Here is a 23,124-nt window from a genome sequence, read left to right on the forward strand (position 1 = left end):
ATGATTCCTTTCAGGGCTAACTCAGCAGACGATTTTTCTAATCCCTGTACTTACTGGCTAACGAAAGCGGAGCACGCCAACGGGCTGCGAAGTTAGCAGACGGCAGGATACAAAAAGGAAAGCAGTAAACAAACAAATAACAACTCGGGAACATAAACATGCAGTTCGAATCACATTGCGGAGTGAATCAAAAGCCGGCGGCTTATGTATGTTATAAGGTAACGTGAAACAAAAGGTATAACGTTTGTTTGAATAGAGATTCCTAGGATGAGACAAGTTTCTCAATACTTTGCGCCTTAATCGTGTGTAAATCTGTCAATGTTTTGCGGCCTCTGATCCATAACCATAATACTAGGATCGCTTTAGTAATGTGAGAATGCGATCGATTCTTAACAAACTAAGTAGCTTACTAATTTGTGGGAATTATCAATGGTGCTAGTGGTATATGTTAAAGTTGGGTGAGAAAGACGACTTTGCTATGAAATCCATTGTTTTGCTTCGTCCCAGAACATCCGAGTTAGAGTTTAGTTGTACCAGGTGAAATTCCGAAACGTATGTTGATCAAAATAGGCTGACGGAATAAGCAGACAAAAGATCTGCGGAAATTTAAATTTGTCTTTTCAGAAAGTTGTTTTTATAGCAAGCGTTTGTAGTCCTTAGCAAAGTCGAGGTCACTCAGAATATATACCTGACATTTGTCTAATAGTTCAATTTGTGCTCTTTTTTCTTTGGCACACGAAATGGTACTCTGTATTTGGTTAAAAAGTTATTATTTTCAATGACATGATGCAACAGTAATCCCGAAAAAACTCTTACCTAGCATATTCCTTGATGCCTCAACATACTAAATAGGTCTGTAAACTTTTTTATGGATATGTATTATATGTAATTCCGCTCTTCTATCACGTATCTATTAAATAAACAATTTTCTTTTGTCTTACCCGCGATAGGCACTTCTTCATGGTGCTACCATTATTATGCTACTGATAATTTGTTGCTAGATGGGAATGCGCAAAATTACTTATGGCTCATATGCGGGATTTATATTTTGTCAGTTTCAGGCACAGCAAAATAAATGGGTGTCGTGTCTGTCCACATGGTCCCTTGTTCGGGTCCGGAGGCTCTTCACTCCACAGCGGAGGCTGTCTGTCGACTCGTTGAACGGCAAGGCGGACGCCGAGAAGGCGGCTTCTGCGTAGACTGCGAAACTTTCCAGAATGTACCCTCTGGAAGACCTCTTCATATTCTGCATGACAGCGAACGTCCTGCGTAAGCTTTTGAATCATTTTGCCACAAGAAAGAGCCTTCCTCTAAACAGCGCTCGACGTTCATTTCTGCAGTGTACACTGGGCTATATAATTGTGATGTTTAGTACCACAGTATCTTGTACTGTTGTCTGATATCTGGTTGGATTGTTAGTTAAAGATGTATAGATTTTTCTTACAGCAAATGGTTACGAGAAATGAACCTAAAAATATAATAATCATCAAAATAGAATGAGATGAAGGGTATCGCCCTCGGCAATTTTTTAATGATTGGCTGTTGTTTTTATGCTTATTGTGCAGTGACCATATGCATATTTATTATGGTTTAAACATCACCATATATTAGACGTCCGTTTTTGCTTATTAGTTTTCTGCGGAATTGCGTTTGCTATGCTCCTGTATTTTAAAAATTTCATACTTCTTATTAATAATAATTATCCATTGTATTGCAGGTCAGTGTTTTCATTGTTAGAATCAAGACTGTGCCTTGTCGCGGATGCTAATTTTGATGCGCTGATGAATAAACTTAGTCCACAGCTTTACTCCACAAAAATGGGAACAAAAGTCGAGTGTAAAGGGCCACGTTATCAGGTATGAAGCGGGACTTTTCAGGCGTTTAGTAAACTAAAGTGGGTTATATTTGTTTCAGGCCGTACACTCTTGCAAAACGCCTAAAGAAGGTGGTTTGACTGAAAAAGTTAGCATTTGAAAATTACGACAGAATAATTACTTAGCATATTGCCTAAAATGAGACGTTTCTTCTGATCGATTGCAGATTGGCGACTTCCTTGTGAAAGTTGGCACCGTGACCGTAGGAACATCCGCCCGCGGAGTTCTTGTCGAATGTGAATATCAACCTTGCGTAATACCTGCTTCTTGTTGGGACCTCATAAGAGAACTGATGGAACCTATCCTCGGTGAGTCCTTTTAGCAGAAAAGTAAAAGCTAAAAAAAAAAAAGATTGCAGATGTTTTTTTGGTTGTTTTATTAAGGAGCTTTGATTCCACCTACCTAGAACACAGTAATAGCTTGATTTATTGCTATTATATGTTCATTAACAGGTATTTCCCTACCTCAGCCGAACCAGTATTTGGCTCCAAGAATGAATGAAGTCTATTCCCCTGTCGATACTATTCAACAGTATATGGAGCATTTTAGCGTTCTCCGAAGAACGAATCAAAGTGGCGCGCAAAGCAGTCAAAGCACTGGAGCTCAACCCCAGCAACAGGCCCAACAACAGCAACAAAGTGCGGGAACTCCGGGTCAACCGACCCAGCAAGCCAATCAGGCGACCTCTAGCGTCCAGCCGCAACAACAAACTCAGCAACCACAACAACAAACAGGAACTATAAAGACTTAAACAACACGTCTGAAGGTGACTTCTTGCTGCTACCGTGTAAACGTCGACATTGACCGCGGAAATCTACAAAGTTAGCTTTTGATCCATAAGAAACTCTATTAAATCCTCTTGTGGGTACGATTCTGTTATTATCATTCGTAGAACTAACCAAATGAAAGCAACCGACAAATTAAGTAAGCTCTCTGCATTGCAATGAACAAGACGGAGCGAAAAAAAGAAATCATCGGACGATTTGAACTAGCGGGCTACTGCCAAATAATTCCAACTGTCCTTTTAGAAATGAACGATCAACATAGCGATCTGACTTCATAGTACTCGATCTACAAAAGAATTGCATTTCAGCATTATTCGCATAAGGTACGCAGCCGAACAGCTGCACGCGCTATTCTCAAAATTATTCTCAACGTTTTTATATTCCAGTAACATGAACGCCGTATGGGACGCCTGCGCTGTTTAAGGGTAAACGAAAAAGCTTTCATTGGTTGACGTTCTTCCCGTACAAGCATACATGGCTCAAGATTGTCATAGAATGCTATCTATAAATAATATGTACATAATCCTCTTATATATATAAAATTTGGTAATGCGTCTTTACTAATCCTCAATAGTATACTGTAAACGTTCCATAGTCAAATTTTATCGACCTCTTCAGAATATTTTGGCAAAAACAGTTGATTCTATAGATATTATTTTTTGAATGTATGTGGAAGTTAGGAAGCCCTGAAGACGGCATACAACTTCAAGACCTACTAAACTTCACTCTTCGCAAAACTGGTTAAGTTAGTTGTGCAAATTGAAGCTATAATAAATGTTGCCAGTTTTGCTAAAGGGAGATGAAGAACGAGACTTTAGGAACTGTATTAAATTTGCATTTGTAGTATTTTTATCTATAGGGATCATGGCTGTACGTGGATACTAGCTTAGTAATCCAATTACTATACGTCAGTCCCAATACAAAGTTCCATAGGATAATACGACCAATTACATATGAGATCTAAGTTTTCCTGCTTGGTAGGGTGGGTCAGAGGGAATGTGAATGGAAGTATACAGATGTAACAGTGTCATCCTGAATACATGCCACTCATGAAAGATTACCCAACATTCTAGGTGTGCCATCATTGTCGATTAGGTAAATGTGTATAGGGCGTTCTCTGAAGTATCACAGCAATCAAATCTAGCTTTATTAGCTCCGTATGGATTGTCGCCGTATAGAACTAAATACATTTTTATTTAAATTTTAGTTGCATAGAGCGTTGAGTTGAGTCATCACCAAGTGGCCCTTATGCTACTCTTTTTTTTGCTCATTGAAAACGCTTTTGAAATAATTCTTTTTTATCATTCTCGCTTTTTGACTATACTTGCTAAACTAGGCTAAAAGTCTATCTGAAAACGTTTTGTGATCCAAGGATCTTTCTCTGCTGTTCTTGTGAGGCTAGATCTGATCACTAAGTGAAGCAGTAGAAAACTCTAAAGCTCTCTTGTTTTCAGGATTTACGCTTAAGTTGAGGCGAAGTGTCTTATCAAATGGTGTAGACGTTTCTTGCTGAACATGAAGATGTCTGTTCATTTACACTGATATTTTTTGAAATTTGAACGACGTTCTTTCTTCAGTTGAAAACATAACATATTTGCAAATCATACATTACATGGGGTGCAGTCCCTTTTATTTTGAATTCCTTACCTTAAGAATTATGACCTTGTTAAAGTAGTTATTTTGTTTTGCCACTCAATTCCCTTATAAATGAGCGTTTGCCTTGTTCTCTGCACCGGGTATATTTATAAACGTACAATTTCGCATAAAAATCAAAATTCGTCTTCCTAATATCTCATCAAAGCCTAATGTTTGCATCGTTTTAACCTTGTGCACTACATCTTTTCCATGCAGGCGAGTCGTTGAGTCACGGTGCTAAGAATACTTTTAATAGGAAAACGTAAGGGCAGACAACACGATGACGATTTTCTATTCACAGTTATAGAGTGCTTCGAATGCATTGCCAAAAAATTACGTGGCGAAATGGTGCTTTTTGCGGCATTTGCTGCGAGAAAATCTAGTCAAGACGCCTGCTTTGTTCAGACGCCAATTAGTTCTTTTGTGTTACAACGTTGTCGAAAGCAAAAAGCTGCATGTAAATAGCGGCCTCGACGGTACGGGGAATATTTCTTGAGCACTGGCACACTCGTTGAAAAAGAAAACGGCCAACAGAAACGTTTTACCGCCAGTTATTATTTGATCGGGAGATTTTTATGTCCTCTTTTGCTGACGGAAATAACTCACCTTTTGCATTTGTCGCTCAACGAGGCAGTTGAAGTCGGAGAAGTCGCAAAGAGAAGAAGTCCAACCACAAGTGAGATTAGCTGATACGTAGAGACATATCGACTAGGGAAATACTAAAGGGAAATAACGTCAATTTAGTTGTTAAGAGGAAGCGAAGACAACCAGAAACGGAATATCAGAAGTAGATATCTTAAATCTGGGTCCCTGCCGCTACTCGGCTCTGCTTTGAAGTACACTGCCATATAAATCGAGCTATTGGATGTTGAAAATTCTCGCTGATAGCCGTCACTCTGTTTACAACAGAAGCTTGAATCTTTGTGATCGCCTCTTCGGCAAAATTACTTCTATCTATTCGACACTGAACGATGACTACAGCGAAATTATCGCCGATTGAAGATCGACATCGCAGTATCCGGCTTTGGGTTCTCGTTGCTCACGCGTCAGTAGGTCTTTTGCTTCGTTTGATGGGTGCCACGATATGCCATTACGGCAAGGGCGGGGAGAGTTCCACGGTGTTACGGCCTGTCTACAGCCGCGATCACCACTGTAACTGCGATCCATTTCACTGAGCGCTGTGATAGCGGTTTCATAGCGCTGTCATAGCGGCCCGAGGTGGTTCACGTCTTGCCACAACAGATCAGTCTCTGAAAGACGAGCTGTCTTTTTGTAGAGCCATGAAATCTATGCAATAAGAACAGCATAATCGGCTCTGCCAATTCCATGGCAATCCATGGCCTTGAATAATGGTCCAGTCATGAATTGTGCTGTTTCTCGGTTAAAACAAGCAAAACCATGTAACATTACTGGTTATTTTCTGCCACCTTTTTATAAAGTATTCGCTTATCCCGCGCCGAAAAATGTGAGTTCCGCTGTGGTATCAAAAGTGCTGTCAATTTGCGCAATGATAGTGACAAGACTGTGTACGCTGCCGTTTATGTGGATGGCCGTACTGAGTATGCAAGTCATTCTTGGAGACGCACTCGGCATCATGAAGCCTTTATGTATAAGGAGAGTACGTATGATGTGGTCGAATATATACGTATATATATATATATAACTGTATATATAGTTCAAGTGCGATTTCTATATCAATGGGAAGTTTCACGGAAAAAATGTATTTTCTAGAGGCACTTTTTTAATTGTCTTAGTTTAATCTATAGCAACAATCTGCAAGCAGTTTCGGCGGGACTTGTTCAATACAGTTTTATCATTTCTTATTTCTAGTGGCACCATCTAGCTGACTATTAATAAGTACAAGTGGGTAGGATGAGGCAATCTGAAAACCGATGATACCTGAGATCACAAAGCAGTTGCAAGAGTTATTATTCCCTGTAGAACGTGCGTCTGTCACCGCTCGTGTCCTCCTAAATGGATTCGCTGCGAAAATACCGATTTTCAACATAATTATTTGCTCAATGGCCCCAGCATCATAAGGTCGTGTTTTTCACATGTTCATGAAACGGCATAAGAAAAGATAAGGTTCACTTGTTGTAATTATTACTCTACGGAATTTACAGGGTACCTAGGAAAAATATTTGTTAATATAGATCTCATAGAGGAAATTTTCGATCCATTATGGAAGGCTATAAATATATGGGCAATCATAGCTTCATAGGAAAATAGAAGGGATATTGATTTTAAAATTTGACACATTTAAATTGATTCATTTAACAAACCTGCAAATATCAGTGATTGACGAATGACATTTACAGGCTTTATAAGTGTAACGATGCAATATTATCATGAACAGCTCTGTTTTTAATCGCCGTGTCCCAATATTTCTTTTTTATGTTTTAGTAACGCAGTGGAAGTTGTATTGTGTTATCGAAATTCTTACAGAATCCTTCGGCTAAATGCTAATTAAGAATTGGCAAAAAGATAACATTCGTTAAAGATTCAGCTCGTTTTTTACACATGCGTCCAATATCGATTTCCACATGGCCCGCATTCGTAACTAAATTGCATACGAAATGTTTTCGAACATTCTTTTTTGTCGATTCCATATAGAACTGAAGATTTGGTTTCTTAAAAAATGTGCAATGGCCCGTATGAGCTCTGGTCTTCCTTCACATAAGAAAACGGACTTTGTTTCCTAGCTTAATTTATCTTCGGCTGCCGCCAATCTTAAAATCCTCCATTAAACACAATTTTCATTTTTCTAGGGGTATACCATGTGCGGCACTCGACTTGTGCACCCATCCGCGCCATCACGAATCATAGGAGGTCGTGACGCTTTACCCGGGGAACTTCCTTTCCAAGTCGCTCTTTATCGTCAAACGTCGAAATCAACTTACTACGCAAGCGGGACCCTTTTAACTGATCGACATGTTCTGACTTGTGCGCACTGCATTGATGGGTGGGTCGCAAGTGTCACACCCTTCACAAGATAGCTATTGGTTTCCCTAAAGTACCGTTAAGCCTCGAGCAAAGCATTCTGCCTATTAATTAAGTTTTTGCACATTTACAAGATATTTCTGTTGTGCTTGTGTATTTATTAAACTAGTTGCTATAGCCATATCAAATTTATATATGAGCCTTTATTGATTTTTAGGATAGCGTTAGTAGATATCTTTGAACTTCTTCTGGGGAAATTGCTTTTACTTATCGTTATAATTATGGATTGTATTAGGTAAGGATATAAAAAAGATTTTGTAGTTGGTTCACGATGATTTTTTGCAGGTTCAATTCTAGTGAGGTAACTGTTTGGGTTGGAGTGCATAGAAAAAGTCTGCCTGCACTAATCAGCAGGGGCCGAATGCAAAAGGGCGGCCAGTTTTTTGTGTACCCAGCGTTCGACAGAAGGTCTTTAGCTAATGACATTGGTGAGCTTTTTGGAGATCTACGAGTCATTGCATTTTAATAAAAGTGATAAGTCCAGGATTACTTACTTATCTATTAAATTGGTACATCAAGTGTCCGAGTAATGCTAAAATAAGTATGTATGTAAAAAAAAGAAGTATGAACCTAATCTCTGAATGAAAGAAGGATTTCCAGTCATTTTTACCCTATCTTTCTGTTCTAGGCATTATTCGTCTTCGACAACGTGTGGTTCTCGATGGTTTCGTTAATACTATTTGTCTTCCATCAAGGAGTTCGACTGTAGCACCAAAGGCATTCGTTGCTGGATATGGTTATATTTATCCGAGTTAGTTTTTTGTGTTGGCATTTCCGAATTTCAGCACATGAAAGCATTATTTGGTTACTTTTAGCAAACATTGTGTATGTGCTGATATACTTGTCACCGTCGCAAATTTCAGATGGGCCAACGTCGGATTTTCTAAAAATTGTTCAACTGGACGTAATTCCACCTTCACAATGTTTAGAACTCCTTCCGGGGTTTGACATAAACCCAAATACATCCTTATGCACCCTCACCAAGGACAAAGACGCTTGCATGGTATTGTTGCATTATGATATTTTATCGTAATTTACCACAAAAATAGCAGTAGATATATAGAAAAGGTTTCAACAACTTCTCTTTTGTATTGCTTGATTGCCTAAACAAGTATTACTAATGTTTCTGTTGCATTTTGCTTTTAGGGTGATTCTGGTGGTCCTTTATTTCAGGAGTTTCGTGGCCGTCTCGTACAATATGGAGTAGTCTCTTGGGGCCGTGCGTGTGCCCTCAAAAACTCGCCGGGTGTCTATGTCAACGTGCTTGCCTATCTTGATTGGATATTTGGAATTATTGATCTCGGATAATGAATTACTCATATTTATTGATGTTTCGATTAACTGGTCAGCTTATGCACAATAATTATATTTACGCTTAAATGCTATTCCGTCATTTTGTTTTCATATTTTTAATTGGTGACTATTGTGAGTGCTATTTTTCAATTCTACCAACGGTTGTTTCTCGATTTGTAAAACTATTGAGTAGTGCGTTTAGCCAAATCAATTTATTGCATTAACGAAAAGCTTTATTCAAAGAAATTGTTGGAGCGAATACTGTGATATCATATGTAGAAGGTTATGGCTTTCAGGTGGAATTGTGGGACAAATTTAGATAATTAAATAACTTAAACTGAATTGTCAAGATCCGTTATTACGAATATATGTTAAGTGTTGCCACTTTGCTAAAAGGGGATAACATGGATAAGGCTGTCAACCTGAACCTAGTATGCTAAGTTAACATATGGATAAAAACCCTTCAAATTCATCTGTTCTTCTGAATGTTTCTCTGCCCCATCTGCCTGTAGAAAATAAGTATATGCCAACTAGTATGGAGTGTAGTTAATAGTATTTTTTGTTAACTAAAGAACAGGTTTCGTTTAAGTAAACGAGGCAACTAACAAAGCTTTGCGTGTGATTCCTGTAAGAAGTGCCCTAGTACTTTGAATGTAAAACGTAAGGCAATATTGACCTTTGTTATCGTTATATTCGTGGATGGTCCTAGGCAGTTAAACTGGGAACGACAAACATTGCTGATTTAAATCCCGCAGTAAATAATGTAGTGTTAAATGAAGCAGTCTTGTATTATTAACATTATTCTTATCATTATTTGGTAATATTTTACGTGAGTTCCTATAGTCTAAGGAAATACACTGCTACAGATGAGTGTATAATTTTATTCAAGACTGAGCCTTTTCATATCACAATATGCTTCGTTATCAATAAGAATGGCATTTTGATAATCTGTGTAAATCTTTGTCCGTTAATGTATCGTGTGCCATCTCTCCCTTTCTTAGAAAAGTATGCAAATGTTATGCAAACTTGAAACAGAATCGTTTGTTTTTATAGATAAAAACAGAACCTAAATTTCAAAATGAGAATGAAAAAAAACAGTGATAACTGCAGTGGTTTAGCTCTAAGGAGAAAAAAAAACGTTTAAAAACGTAATGTTTCTTTAACAATAAGATGAAGTTCTAGTGATCACATGCAGTTGTACGAAACGTCAAAGTTTACGCGTATATGAAAAAACGTTATATGCAAACAACAAGAGAACTGCAGCAAGATTAAAAACAAAACAAAACGCGCTGTACTCAACTGCACATCAATGTACGTACATACAAAAGTCGCGACGGAGCTTCAACGAGGTTTTCCCATGTGTTCCACATATGACCAAACAGGTACATCACAACGCTGGTTTTCACTCCACAGAGCAGTTTTTAAGAGCGTTTCAAAAGAAGCCACTTTTTTACAAATCAAAGTAAATAGACGCTTGATAGAAATCTGAATCGTTACATCTGTTCATATACTCACAGAAAGACACAATTCAACTGGTAGATAACATCTGTTATTTAATTAGTGGAAGTGTTTTATGTTGTGGGGTTATTGAAAGTTGTATAAACTTGAATTTAGAAACTACCTACGAGTATGTTCCTGTTATCGCTAGCACATGTGTTCACGCTGAATGGTTGAGTATATCAGTCGAAATATGAGTTAATCAACCATGAAGGGCATCTCTATGACGGGTGCGCATGCCCTTATGGAAAGGCCTTTCCGGCCCCCGTAAACTAGGGGGTGTCTATAACTTACTCTGAAACGCCGGTTGCTGGTTGGTTCCGGGTGAAATTGGAGGTCGTAATTGCGGGAACCCGCCAAAGAACGCTTCCTGGAGTACGTCTTCAACTGTTGAAGCGAGATGAAACGTCATTTTTTCCCTGACGTTTTGCGGGATTTCAGACAGGTCACGTCGATTTCGCGTCGGAAGGATCACTCTGCCAAGACCTGAACGATGTGCGGCCAGGACCTTCTCTTTGACTCCACCCACGGGTAGCACCAAACCTTGGAGCGTAATCTCACCCGTCATTGCTACATCGGAGGCAACCACTCGTTGTGTGAACAGCGACACCAATACGCAAACTAAGCCAAAAAACAAACCAAATCATAATAAAAAACATGTGATAAAGGATCATCTACTGATAGAACTCCATCATCTAAAACGACACACCTTATGTATTAATGCAAAGCACTGCTAAATTGTGAAGAATGCGGATACATGGAGTAAGTGTTGCTATTTCCACCATCGCGGTGAGAATCACCAGAATTTACTAGACTATTTCTTTTCATTTGGACAAAGAGCCACAACATATTCTTCTCTATTTGCCTGTTTATTAAAGACCTTTCTGAGCTTCATTTTTGGTTCTCTGATCAACTTATGCCAAACCACGAAATAATTTTATCATTTTGTTACCAGTAAATAACTTAATAGTCTCTCTTTTTTTAGGGGCGAATTTAACGTTATAACGCACACATAATAGCTCGATCTTAATTAATCCTGTTCTTACCGATGGTGACCCCAGCCGAAGGGCCATCTTTTTCTACTGCTCCTGCAGGAAAATGAACATGAATATCGGTTCCGTCCATAATATCAGGCTGAGTGAGACCGAATCGTGATGAGTGAATACGCGTCCAATTGAGAGCCAGCGTGGCTGATTCCTTCATCACGTCGCCAAGTTGACCTGTCAATGTGAGTTGGCCTGTGCCACCCATTTTTGATGCCTCAACAAACATTACTTCTCCTCCGGCGGCAGTCCAGGCTAAACCGATCGCCACGCCAGGCTGGATCAACCTGAAAATGTCGTATATAATATAATACATACTAATAGCGTTAAGCTCACATGAGAGTCAGCTATCTTATTGGCTACAAATTGGTTGCCTTTCTATTTTTATATAAAGCATACGTTAAGGATGTTTTTAATTAATGTGGCTGCGAATGGACTACTGCTGCATTCAGATACATTGGTAGTGTTTTTTATAGTTCAACCTTGAGTCGATGTCCATATCAAAAAGGGGCGGTCCGAGGATATCTTCAAGCTGTTCCTCATCAATATCGATATGAACCTGCTGCACCTCGTCGTGGTCTGATTCGACTATTTTAACGGCCGCAGCACGGCAAACGGCGCCTAGACGTCGTTCCAGAGTACGCACCCCCGCTTCACGCGTATAACTCGTGACTAAATTGGAAAACGATCGGGTACAAATAGGTAAGTATTTCGACAGAAGTAAACTCAAACACTGAATATACAGAATCTGTTTGGAAACCAATTCTTTAAGTCAAGGTTAAACATAGAGAGCATATATAAAGGCAATTTTGTCAATTTGTCTTGAATGAAGGGTGCATTAGAGCAAGCTCCTTGAAGGCTTAACATAATCAAACAAAACGTTGTTTCTAAGCTACTTCCTTAATTTATTTTGAAGTTACTTACTAATCTTTCGCATGGCATCTTTTGTAAGTTGCATCATTGAAGGCAGTATACCGTGCTGCTGGAGCTGTTTAGGTAGAAGATGTTCCCTAGCTATGTGTTCTTTCTCATCATGCGTGTACCCAGGCACGTTGATTAGCTCCATACGATCGAGTAAAGCTGGAGGTATGGTGGACGTCGTATTAGCTGTGGCAATAAACAATACTTCACTAAGGTCAAACGGGATATTCATGTAATGATCCGTGAAAGAACCATTCTGCTCTGGATCAAGCACCTCGAGCAAGGCGGCAGCTGGATCACCATGGATACCTGGAGTCTAAGTCCGAGAAAAAGGGTTTCCTCTTGATAACGGAAGGATGGAAATAAATAATACTTAAAGTTCATATGAGACAAATGTTGGTATGGACTTTCCTCTATGTCTAACATACACGTGCTAGCATACATGGCTACAAAAGAATAATACAACTGTGAAGGACCATACAGGCAAAGAACTCACCATCTTGTCAATTTCATCAAGCAGAAACACAGGATTCTTTACGCCGACGGTTTTCAAACCTTGCATGATTCGTCCGGGCATAGATCCGATGTACGTCCTTCGATGTCCTCGAATATCAGCTTGATCAGACACTCCTCCAAGCGATATACGGTAGAATTCTCGGCCAAGACTTTTAGCTATAGATCTCCCGACGCTAGTCTTACCAACTCCTGGCGGTCCAACAAAACATAAGATAGGTCCTTTGATCCGGCTATTGAGCTTCCTCACTGCGAGATACTCGAGAACGCGCTTCTTCAACTTCTCCATACCATAGTGATCGTTGTCAAGATCGGCCTTGCTCTTCTGAAGATCGATTTGTTCGCTGCTTCGCAGATTCCATGGAAGATCGGCAAGCAGCTCAAGATAGTTGCGAGTCATTGCATGCTCGGGCATATGTGGTGGCATCTTTTTGAGGCGGGCTAGTTCCTTTACCGCGGCCTTTCGCGCATGTTCGGGCAGCTCGACGGCGCGAAGTTTCTTCTCAAGTGTTGCCATGTCGTCTACATCGTCCATGTCGTCATCATCTTGCATTTCAAGCCCGTTTACACGACCCATGTCCTTGCCGAATCCAACAACAAGGAGTCCGTCCTTATATTTACCATTCGTTTTGCCTCCGCCTTTGTCCTCAAGGGCGTGAATTTGTCGGCGTAACAAAGGCAAAGCCTTTTTAATTCGCTCAGAAAGGACAACCGCATCAAGCACTGCAAGACGTTCTTCATGGCTTGCAGCCACGATTGAAGTACTGATGTCTGGCAGGGCGTACGATGGTAGGGCATTTAAGAGACGCTGAAAAATTAACGCGAAGGTGAACAACAAATATAGTCAAAATATGTAAAATAATCAAATGGGTCAGCTATTTATTCCGCTTTTAGTGTCATAGTAACTTTAAAAGTTAATTATATGGAAAAAAAAACAGAAAAGTTCCTTCATAATGTTGTTTGTACTACGTTTCCGGGAAATTTCGTCATTATACTTAAACACTTACCTTATACCTCTGTGCAGATCCTGGGCTGAGGTCAAGCCGTTCGACAAGTGTGCCAGCCATTGATCGAATCTGTCTAAGAAGTTCGGAGAGCTCGAAATCCTGGGGGTCTTCGAGGTTTAGTGACGTGACGGAGTACACGTCTCCTGGCAAGCGATCAAGTTGAGTCACCGACCCAATCAAATAGGGCGATTCATGAACAATCTCGTCCAAACTAATCAAATACATAATGTAACGTTACGGGAGTCACAAACGACTGTTTATTTATTATATCTCAGGCCCGATGAGAAATCTACACGAAATCTATACGGGCATATCATAACACAAAGCAGTCAACGAGCGGGCTGATGGACAACCAATTCACTACAGGGAGTAGTATATAAATATTGCAACGGAGGCAAGTTATCTCACTTTAGAATTCATAATGAAGTTAGTTTAGGAAATTAATTTTTAGTTGAAAATGTGTTAATATCAAAGAGAAGCATGCGGAACTAATGCCAATAGATCTGATGCGAATTGGTTTCTCCGTAGGATCTCCGCACAATTTCTAAGCGAAATCACAAAATCCCCTAATGGTTGAGGCAAGTCGGGGATCCTAATGCAAGGCATTGCCATTCGTATCGGGAAGGTGCTGCGAGTAGTATTTCTTTATCACATTGTTCATATACCAGCTTCTCATACTGTACTTCGTGTTAATGTCTGTGGCTTGGCTGTTTGCGTTTTTTCGAGCGTGGAAATTGTTCATTGCTTTTTGCTGTATGTATACAGCTCACCTAAACCTGCAAACTCCGTTGATTAGTAACGTATACGTCGACCTCGGCCAACTGCTGCCAGTTACTTGGATGACCATTCCGGCAGTGCCCACATGATGAAGAACTCCTGATTGCCCAGACTATAATCAGACAAAAACCGGAACGTATCACTGGTGAGAGCTTAGTTAACGGTAAACGAGGTAACGAAAGGTATGTCCTCTGATGACATTCAAGAGTCCTCGTAAAAAAAACTAAAGCTCTTTGTTATTATTTATCTTGTCGACTATACAGTTGTTAGTATAGACGTTGCGTTACTTTTCTACGAAAACCAAATGTTTAATGTGCGTGGTAGAAAGGCGATTAGAGAAAACATGTGCTAAATTCTGCAGAAACCTAATAATAGGAATTTATTATGACTTTTTATTCACATAAATAAGCACTTGTTGTTGAGTCTAGTAAGAGAAAATACACGCAACACATAATAATCTCTGTAATTTCATACCCTACCTCTCGTTTAGGGTGTTCCCTAGGGACGACGCCGACGAAGGCTCCGCCGATAGTGTGTTGATTTAGCAAGTGGTTTTTTATCATTGAAATACTGCGGATCGGAAAATACAGTAAAGATGCAATAATATTAGTTACGGTGAGCTCTGACTGGATGCCCCCGCTCAAAGGCTAAGACACCGAGCACACTCCGGCTATTATAAGCACAGATCCGAAGTATATTTATCAACTCTTTTATTTTCTATATTGTTCTTTCCGTATTGAATTTAATTTACATAAGAAAATCCTAGTTGGGTCCTCATTAATTGTTGCTTCGAAAATGATGCCAGAAATTAATTACAATTACACATATGGATTTTTCCCTCAAACATTTACCCAACACGCTTAACAGAATAAACTCGCCATTGAAGTTGCTCTTATATAGACGTGTGCAAAAAAACTCACAGCGCAATGTTGCGTATTTACTTGTTCGAACTCGACACGTCTATTGCAGATCGATAATAAGAAAACTATTGGCCAGAACAGATGCAAAGAAAAGTCAGAATAACCGAAAGGATCATCAATCGGTGGAAAAGGTAAATCGCTGTAACATATGCTTAACAAAATTTGTTAGAATAGCCAGAAAGACCACAGCCAATTCAAACGCTCTTTTTCTCACTGCATACACACATACATTTTTATTTATTATTTTTCAATTTTTTAGCCCAAAGAGTTATTAGTACGCTATGCACATCGCAGTGACGTGACGTAGCAATGTTGTCAAGAACCTTCTAGGCGAATCGATGACATCCTTCAGCAAGGAGCTACAACACGTTCAAAAAAAAGATCGACGAAGTGGCGCAGGGTCCAATGGGTGGAAGGATGAAAACGAGACGCTCATGAACAGCGGTTAAAGAGCCAGTGACAGAAGTATGCATATGGAGGCCGTCAGCGACGACCAAAAACCACCTTTGGCGGTAAACAAGCATATTCATTTGAAGTTTACGTATGTGTGTATGTGTCTTTTTGTAGCACTGGGCACGTTGGTTATGTGGGTCTTCTCGAAAAAGCATCACATAAAAATGGTCAATGTCCCATTAGATTTAATTTACGCCTGTATACAGAGATACGCAGTATAATAATTTTAAGCACGAATATCATTGTTCATTTCAATTTTTGTGCCAGTTTACGTACCTATACACCAAATAGGCATCAAAGCATCGAAACATTTCTTTACATCTTGCATTCTACTAATAGTCTCAGCAAAGACACTGTATTGTATTTGTATTAATTTTTAGTTTATTCAATAAGCTAATGTTTTGACAACGTTTGAATTCTAATAAAAACTATGACAAAAGAACTTGTAAATAATAATGTAACTATAGAGTAGTATATAGATATGATAGAAACTTAATATAGCCTCTAGTGAATGACCGCTGTTTCATTCCTCGTTAGAATAGGGAATTAATTATCGTTCTTGAATAAAAAAAAAAGACCGAGAGCACGCACTGTAACGAATACTGGAAGTTATAATATTATATTAATAAGCATATTTGGACTAACAACCAGCGTTTCTATTTGTTTTGTTTAGATGTCGGCCCGCTTGATTGTGTAATACTTTCGTTAAATATAACCTATAACATAATCATTAACAGCCTAGCGGTTCATACATACGTTCACATATTATGAAAAGCTTGTATGATCTTAAGTACTTCGCAATCGTCAATATAACCTTTCCATTCTCAATAAGACACATGCAGATCTTTCCAATTATTTCTTTTTCTAATTAATTTTGTGAGGAGGAACTTTGATAGATAGTATTGAATATCACTGGGTAATCTTTAACAGATTTCGTGAAACCTCAAATTATTTCTAAAATTGTGTTTCTTTCATAAATGTATCAAGATTACACGACCCCTGACACTGTAAATGTTGGCTCGTTCGCAAATCCAAAAACTTCTGGTGTGCAGGAAAATCAAAATCAAGTCAAAAGACAACAATCCATAAACAATGTGGACGTTTTCGTAACGTTTCCAGGACGAATCATCAAGTACTATTTATACAAAGAGACCATTTTGTGAGCATTGGTTTACGCAAAACCCAATAGTCCTCTAAAAATGACAAAATGTACCGACGACTGAAGCTCGAAGTCAGCAACTGAATACCTATTTCCAATAAGAATGTCTAAGTAGGTATAAAATAAACAGGATAAACAGCATACACTCTAGGTATTGCTATCACATTCAGGTTTATATTGAATATAATCATATATCTGCAATTTAAGTTGCAAGTGGTTTAATTCTCAGCTTCAGACTGATTGTTATATACCCATAATAATAAATGTAATGTTATGCGTTACTTGTTTCAGCCACCTTATTTTGTCTAATACAAACCATATACATATATTAAGAAAGGTTTTAGAAGCTTTTCGACCAGTGTCGCCAGCAATCGCTTTCGAGCAAAATTCTAGTAATGCAAATTTGAACACGTGGCATCGTTTCCATGTTTTTATGCAAGTCAAATTAAGAGCCATATAGATTAGTTGTTAGGCTGATTTTTGAGCAGAGGATTATAGATCAACCTGTTGTAATAGAAACTTCAGAATAATAATCTGATGTATATATGCGGTTATACCTTTTCGATGAGCTGACAGGCACTCGAATTGATGTTCCTGGAAAAAGAACAGTATCTACTATCAAAAGTGGAAGCCGTCGTGGCAAACGAACGTTTCCAGACGAGCTCGCCGACATCCTTCCTTTTTCGTGGATTGTCTCTTTTCAAGTAAGTATTACTGAAGACACGAATAGTTACGAAAGGCACTCCCACCAAGATTTATTGTTCTTCGACTAAAGTAGTATGGTCAGTATCGTTCTGTTTACAAAAGTGAGAGACAAAGTTAGATGACCTAATCAACACACTCTTGATTTTCCTGAAGCAATCGATAGTATCTTTGATCACTACTCAATTGCTGTATCGCCTCGAACATAGTTCTAAACAAAGCACTACTTCTGTCTTTTTACCGCCCATTTCGTCCACTACACCTGACCACTAATCATTGCACTACCAAGCAGTAACATGTTAACAGCCATCAAAAGTCCTCAAACCCCGATAGGGGGAAGCGGGGCGGGGTTTAAGCGCTTCAAGATTATATCAACACCAAAAGCTAAAATGTTTTCCCAGTCCGAGTAGCAGCTTGGTTGTGGGTCCGTTGACCACTGATTCCAGTAACAAATCAGTCGGTCAATACAAATTAGCTAAGATTTCACCAGTGTTCAACGTAGTGGAGTCTCAGCGCTGTTGCCATTGACGGCCATAGTGGTAACGACCGTGGCAACGTTTGATAGCCACAGACGTTACTATTGCGCTATTCTCGCTTGCTGCAGCGATCTTGAGCGTACCGTTTGCCTTCGTCCGTCAGACGGCTGCAATAGCCATCACGAGCGACGATGTTGGCTTGCTTCCTTCTCCTTGTTTGTCGCTGATTCACTTACCCTCTTTCTTAACTCTGGCGGTCTGTTTGTCTGTTTTTTGCGACTGGCTTACGAGTGAGTGATCCTCAGTCGTGCGACTTGCTGTTACCTGTTAGCCAGGCTGAGATTAACTGCGCCGTACTGGTATTCATTTCCGTGCCGTCACGGTTATAAGACAACTGTCGGCCATCGCTCGATTTGCTATCGCGAAACAAAGATTGCTGGAGCGGCTAACAAGCGGCGCTAGCAGTTGCGCGAGTATCCGGGACGAGCTCTCTGTAACAGTTGCTTGAGCGAATGAGCAGCTCGTTGTATGGAAGCGTTTCGTCTATCCATTGACCCCGCACTAGAAAAAACTAGCTGAGTTAACTGACTTACTAACCGCTGTGAAGACTGGGGACGGGGCGGAGGTTAGATGAGAAAGGGATTCGAATACGAGTATGGCTTTTAGCAATAACGATCAAAGTTGCCGCTACAGGGTAAGCATTTGGGTTTGGGTTTGGGTATTTATTATTGGACCAGTAGGTAATTTTGGTGGTGGGGTGAAATTGGGTAGTATACGGGAAGCTAGAAAACTTCATTTAGTTAGGTAAATAGTTCAATAGTGTGGAGTGTGCTGGATGTGTGACATTTTTTGTCTGTAACAGATGATTGTTTGGGTTTTTTTTCTAGAAAAATTGAACTAATGCACGTATGCAATGGCACAATAAATGTGGGCGTACATTTCCTCAAATTTAGAGGCGGAAGCCTGATCGTGGATGTGGTGCAACTAAGAAAGGCTAACGCTCTCTAATAAACTAAATTGAACCTGTTACTTATTAGAAATAAACGGCTATCTTATTCAAAAAATTGCGTAGTGTTAGCCTAGGCAGTATAGTCATTTCGTAAAGTCACCTACTACACTGAAGTACATCGTACACATAGGTTACCAAAAATTGCATTAATTTTAAACATTTTTTAGAGTAATTTTAACATTATAAAAGCTTTCACTAATTTACATTGCTATACCTCCTCTGACAAAACACCGCACTAGTTGCGTTCAAACGTGCTAACCTAGGAAGCTTGAATTCCTGTCAGGCAGGGGTTCAAGCTACCTAGGTTAACCTGTATTCTGTCTGTTATGTCACGTTCAGAGATTTAAGCTACTGGCACTGCTCGAAACTGTGACACGCAAAACATAATTGAAAAGTTCTAAATTTCTTCTATAAATTATTGACTCCAGAACGCTCGGTTTCGCTGCTATAAAGCACATTAGCTGTCCTCCGTCTAAATAACTGCGTGCACCAAACTCGCGTTTAAATGGAACAACGACGATCTAAATTTCAGGTTGATTTACATAGGTTACATGTGTATTACGCTGATAGTGAGTAAATAAGCGAAATTATTTAGGGAATTTTGCACGAAGTTTTCCATTATGAACCTACGGCAGTCTACCGTGTCTAAACATCTACTCCCTTCGATGTGACCATAATGACAGTGAAATGGCAATCACAGACAATGCTAGGTGGATGAAATTTTTAGAAAAATTGAATTGCTCTTCATATATATATATATTAGCAGAATTGAAAGGGGAGCAAAGGAAGTGCAATGTCGCATAAATCACTTTTTTCTTCACTCTTTTAACAGTTGGAGCGCGGACAATACCCGTAACTCGAGTGCATTAAACATTTACATTAGCTCAAAACAAATCATGTTCACAATTCGCATAGTCATTTTCTGTAGCATTCCACAAGAGTGTATTCCGTAAGTTAATTTTAACTTACCTAATTAGTTAAAGGTATTTATGAAAGCACCTTAACATTTTGCATATTTCCTGTACTAGTTCGTCCGTGTCTACCAGTGATTTCAGAATGGACGCGAATGCATTTACCTAAGGCCCATACTCATCTATTGGTGGAAAAAACGCGAAATGTTCAAGTTATTTTCTTGGATTTCAGTAATGAAATGTGCAAAAACATTTCACTGCTTTGGTATTTGTAATCGAATAATTGATTTGTCCACCTTAAATAGCAACGATGCGACTGCTGATGTTGTCGATGATCAATGGCGACAGGACCAGTTTGTAAATGGCCACCTGCCCTGCAGAGCCAATGTAGCGACTCTTTAGCCTTAAAGTGATTCTATTCTAAAACAAAAATAGCCAAGGGAGATCCAGAGAATTTAATCTTTAATTCGTTTAAGAAATTCATTGGCCGGCGTGAATTCAATTAACTTAATGCTCTCAATTAAAAAAAAACTAACTACGCGATCCGAAAATGAATACTCAATCAACATTTCAATGCGCGACTTATTTTAGGATAAAGTTCTATGGCTTCAGAAAAAATCGTGTAAAAGGACCCCTCTACGCATACTCATCTACTTCAGCCAGCCAGACAGATAGGCGTACATACGCAGTGGATTAGACACTTATGTTGATCGTAAGATAAATATATTGATAAATAGATTACAACGCCTGAGGCGACTTATAAACGTTGATTCACGTTCCATAAACAAATGTTTACTCTAGTTAGTTTTTAGAATAAGTGAAACATTAAAAATGAGGCGCGTGCTTACTGCTTAGACCTGTTTGATATTTTGTCCTTCGTACAGTTGGTTGCATGAAATTTCTCTAACTTACTTAAAAATAGCCCTTGTCGCTAAACGTTTCTCGCTTGCGAGGCATTATTAATCAACGGAAGATTCGCTCACTCAGTCAGCTCATTTCAATTACGATGCTGTAACACGAAAATTCCGAATCGAAAGACCCCTCGCCCAAAGTCCTCCTTCCCTGTTGATATCTGTTGTATGATCAACAAACCAACCTTCTGCAGGTCAATATAGAGTAGGATGATGACGCCGACAACGACTGGACCCTGAAGCTGTTCCTTTCCGTATGTTTACTCGTGATAAGAAGCTATTGACCTTCACTATGATGAGGTAGTTGCACTTCGGATGATTATTATCCTTGGTTCTTTGCTTTGTCGCAAGCCTGCCGTGTGTTTATGGATCTGAACCACCGAATGCTGTAAGATGAGGGGAATTTGCAAGTGTTTTTCGTTTAGCTTCTGCAATGTAGCTCCGTAACTTGTGTAGCTAAATAAGGATAAGAGAAAGCAGCCAGCAAGCGGAGAGTACGATCGCAACTCTTGAGGTTCTTGTTTCAGTGTATCGACCATATCCTTTGCGACAGATCGTTGAATGAACATACACGGGCATAGATTAGCATATAGCCATCCGGTGGGAATGGTTTTACAGACGTTCTTTAAGAACGAAGTGCAATATATTAAAAAGTGCGTTAAGTTTACTTAAAAAAATCGCGTGGGTCAATTATAGCTAATAATTTAGCCTACAAAAATGTATTTCAGGTTTTACCTCCGTGCTGAAGGCCAACCGTCTGAACGAATACGAACACTGTGATAAATGAAGAAGTGAACAGCGCTATGAACATAACTTGCTTTTACGTAGATAGTTTTACAAATTCAAAACCGGGCTTAGGATAATCTCGACGCAGCTTTTTTCTTAGTCCTGAAGCACTTTTCAAAACCAATTGCAGCCGTTATTCTTCTCCCTTCTGCGTTGTTGTGCTTGTTTTTAGCTATTGTCTTCCAGCAAATTTGCATATGCTCATAGTTATTGCAGCCCAGGCCGTGAGTTAAACGGAGTACATAGGAGACGATTTAGGACGTTTTTGACCTTGTTCTCCTGTGTCGTGTGTGCTGTGTTTTAGATGCCGATAAAGCCGCATGGATCGGTATGTAGCACCAATACATACGCTCCGATTTTTAAACCTTGAAGCAATGGATTTCGCTTATCTTAGCGCGCGTCGCGAAACAAATGCCGAAAATTTACGTGTCTGTCTATCCGGATATGGTGAACGTATTTTCATTTTGGCCGTTTTTACGTTCTTTATTTCAGCATAAAATAGGATCGTATCAGCGGTGTAGTAATCAAGTCAAGCATCAAGTCCTACTGATTACTGAGACTACTGCAGTAAATCGTAGAAATCATATAATGACGACAGTAACGCATGCGTACACAGCACTTGTGAAATCTTAGACACTACTTTTCTGGGTACTGAATGTATGATATTATAATGTATGCATGTTTTTGCAAAAGCGGCGAGAATTTTCTGATAACTGTGACCTACACGGAACAATTCTGATGCTTATATGTATGTACCGCTGCAATTTTATGCGAAACATTTTTCCAGTTGTAATACTAGTAAAGGAAGCAAACTAATAAATAAATCTGTAAATAGTAAGTACTGACTGATTTCGTTACCTTTGATATATCTTTGGGTACAGGATATACGACCTTGTTTGTGAAAAATCTGTTTAATATACGTATTCTAGGTGTCCCTAATATAAGTGTTTTAACGATACCAATAGCTTATCGACAAATCACTATTCAAACTCGCTGGTGATAAAAAATAAAAACGATCGTCACGTTGCGACAAAATACGTTTCAAAAGATTACTTAAAAAGTAAAAATTAGAGTTCGTACAGTGGCAACGAGTGTGCAAAAAGTCGCTAATATATACAGTAGATGGAGCGTTAAAAGTAAATGTATCAATATATATATATATATATATTATATTATATTATGCGCGAAATTTCATCCACAGCGGTATATAATTATCATTTATTATAATTAGTATGCCACACCATGGCTAACTGGTTACATAGGTTAGTTGTATGGATCGTAAGGAGATTTTCACCTGGGTAAGCGAGGCGCGTCTAGGACACAGACAGTATCTAGTCGATGAGATACACCGGCCCATCGACAGAGTTTCTGGTCCTGTTCAATCCCTATATTATTGCCTTTGCTTTTACGCTGGTCACCATCTCGTCAAACAAGCTGGCGACTATCCACACT

The 23,124-nt window shown here is 39.2% G+C and overlaps 3 protein-coding genes across 24 annotated transcripts; 2 read left to right on the forward strand and 1 right to left on the reverse strand.

The window, feature by feature from the left end:
- The first annotated feature begins 59 nt into the window (after positions 1-59).
- Positions 60-3,201, forward strand: LOC111244076 (mediator of RNA polymerase II transcription subunit 20-like). Of its 8 annotated transcripts, none has more exons than XR_015320071.1 (6): positions 60-218; positions 1,056-1,269; positions 1,718-1,856; positions 2,041-2,182; positions 2,327-2,739; positions 3,046-3,201. XR_015320071.1 is itself a non-coding variant. In XM_022790680.2 (6 exons), exons 2-5 carry the CDS (start codon positions 1,076-1,078, stop codon positions 2,623-2,625), a joined length of 774 nt encoding a protein of 257 aa, XP_022646415.1. In that variant the 5' UTR covers positions 60-218; positions 1,056-1,075; the 3' UTR covers positions 2,626-2,640; positions 3,046-3,201. The 8 variants fall into 8 exon arrangements, 5 of the variants coding, with proteins under 5 accessions (XP_022646415.1, XP_022646411.1, XP_086834921.1 ...); XR_015320072.1 differs by having other exon boundaries at positions 2,327-2,735; XR_002670733.2 differs by having other exon boundaries at positions 2,327-2,695.
- LOC111244075 (trypsin-4-like) lies at positions 2,967-22,510 on the forward strand. 15 transcript variants are annotated; one of them, XM_086978791.1, is made up of 9 exons: positions 3,873-5,912; positions 7,063-7,256; positions 7,580-7,722; positions 7,923-8,045; positions 8,158-8,297; positions 8,441-15,396; positions 15,586-18,749; positions 21,977-22,000; positions 22,165-22,510. In XM_086978791.1, exons 1-6 carry the CDS (start codon positions 5,631-5,633, stop codon positions 8,600-8,602), a joined length of 1,044 nt encoding a protein of 347 aa, XP_086834917.1. In that variant the 5' UTR covers positions 3,873-5,630; the 3' UTR covers positions 8,603-15,396; positions 15,586-18,749; positions 21,977-22,000; positions 22,165-22,510. The 15 variants fall into 15 exon arrangements, with proteins under 15 accessions (XP_022646410.1, XP_022646409.1, XP_086834917.1 ...); XM_086978792.1 differs by having other exon boundaries at positions 15,586-17,581; XM_086978784.1 differs by having other exon boundaries at positions 15,586-15,777; positions 16,706-18,749; positions 21,977-22,510.
- On the reverse strand, positions 9,453-17,568 carry LOC111244074 (lon protease homolog 2, peroxisomal-like). The gene is made up of 9 exons (XM_022790671.2): positions 17,435-17,568; positions 14,825-14,915; positions 14,339-14,457; positions 13,569-13,779; positions 12,545-13,369; positions 12,052-12,364; positions 11,610-11,799; positions 11,131-11,414; positions 9,453-10,705 (listed from the first exon to the last, which is right to left on the reverse strand). The coding sequence occupies exons 1-9, from the start codon at positions 17,548-17,550 to the stop codon at positions 10,368-10,370; spliced, it is 2,487 nt and encodes an 828-aa protein (XP_022646406.1). The 5' UTR covers positions 17,551-17,568; the 3' UTR covers positions 9,453-10,367.
- Positions 22,511-23,124: the final 614 nt, after the last annotated feature.

Source organism: Varroa destructor, unplaced genomic scaffold (genome assembly GCF_002443255.2).
Source record: "Varroa destructor unplaced genomic scaffold, Vdes_3.0 BEIS01000002.1, whole genome shotgun sequence".
Classification (NCBI taxonomy): domain Eukaryota; kingdom Metazoa; phylum Arthropoda; class Arachnida; order Mesostigmata; family Varroidae; genus Varroa; species Varroa destructor.

Coding starts and splice junctions, on each gene's coding strand:
- LOC111244076 (XM_022790676.2), top strand. CDS start 1,076: ATGGGTGTCGTGTCTGTCCACATGGTCCCTTGTTCGGGTCCGGAGGCT. Junction 1,270..1,717: donor CATGACAGCGAACGTCCTGC/GTAAGCTTTTGA, acceptor ATTGTATTGCAG/GTCAGTGTTTTCATTGTTAG. Junction 1,857..2,040: donor GTAAAGGGCCACGTTATCAG/GTATGAAGCGGG, acceptor GATCGATTGCAG/ATTGGCGACTTCCTTGTGAA.
- LOC111244074 (XM_022790671.2), bottom strand. CDS start 17,550: ATGTCGGCGAGCTCGTCTGGAAACGTTCGTTTGCCACGACGGCTTCCA. Junction 13,370..13,568: donor GATCTGCACAGAGGTATAAG/GTAAGTGTTTAA, acceptor TTAATTTTTCAG/CGTCTCTTAAATGCCCTACC. Junction 11,800..12,051: donor AGATGCCATGCGAAAGATTA/GTAAGTAACTTC, acceptor TTTCCAATTTAG/TCACGAGTTATACGCGTGAA.
- LOC111244075 (XM_086978783.1), top strand. CDS start 5,631: ATGGCCTTGAATAATGGTCCAGTCATGAATTGTGCTGTTTCTCGGTTA. Junction 7,723..7,922: donor GTCTTTAGCTAATGACATTG/GTGAGCTTTTTG, acceptor TTTCTGTTCTAG/GCATTATTCGTCTTCGACAA. Junction 8,046..8,157: donor ATATGGTTATATTTATCCGA/GTTAGTTTTTTG, acceptor CGCAAATTTCAG/ATGGGCCAACGTCGGATTTT.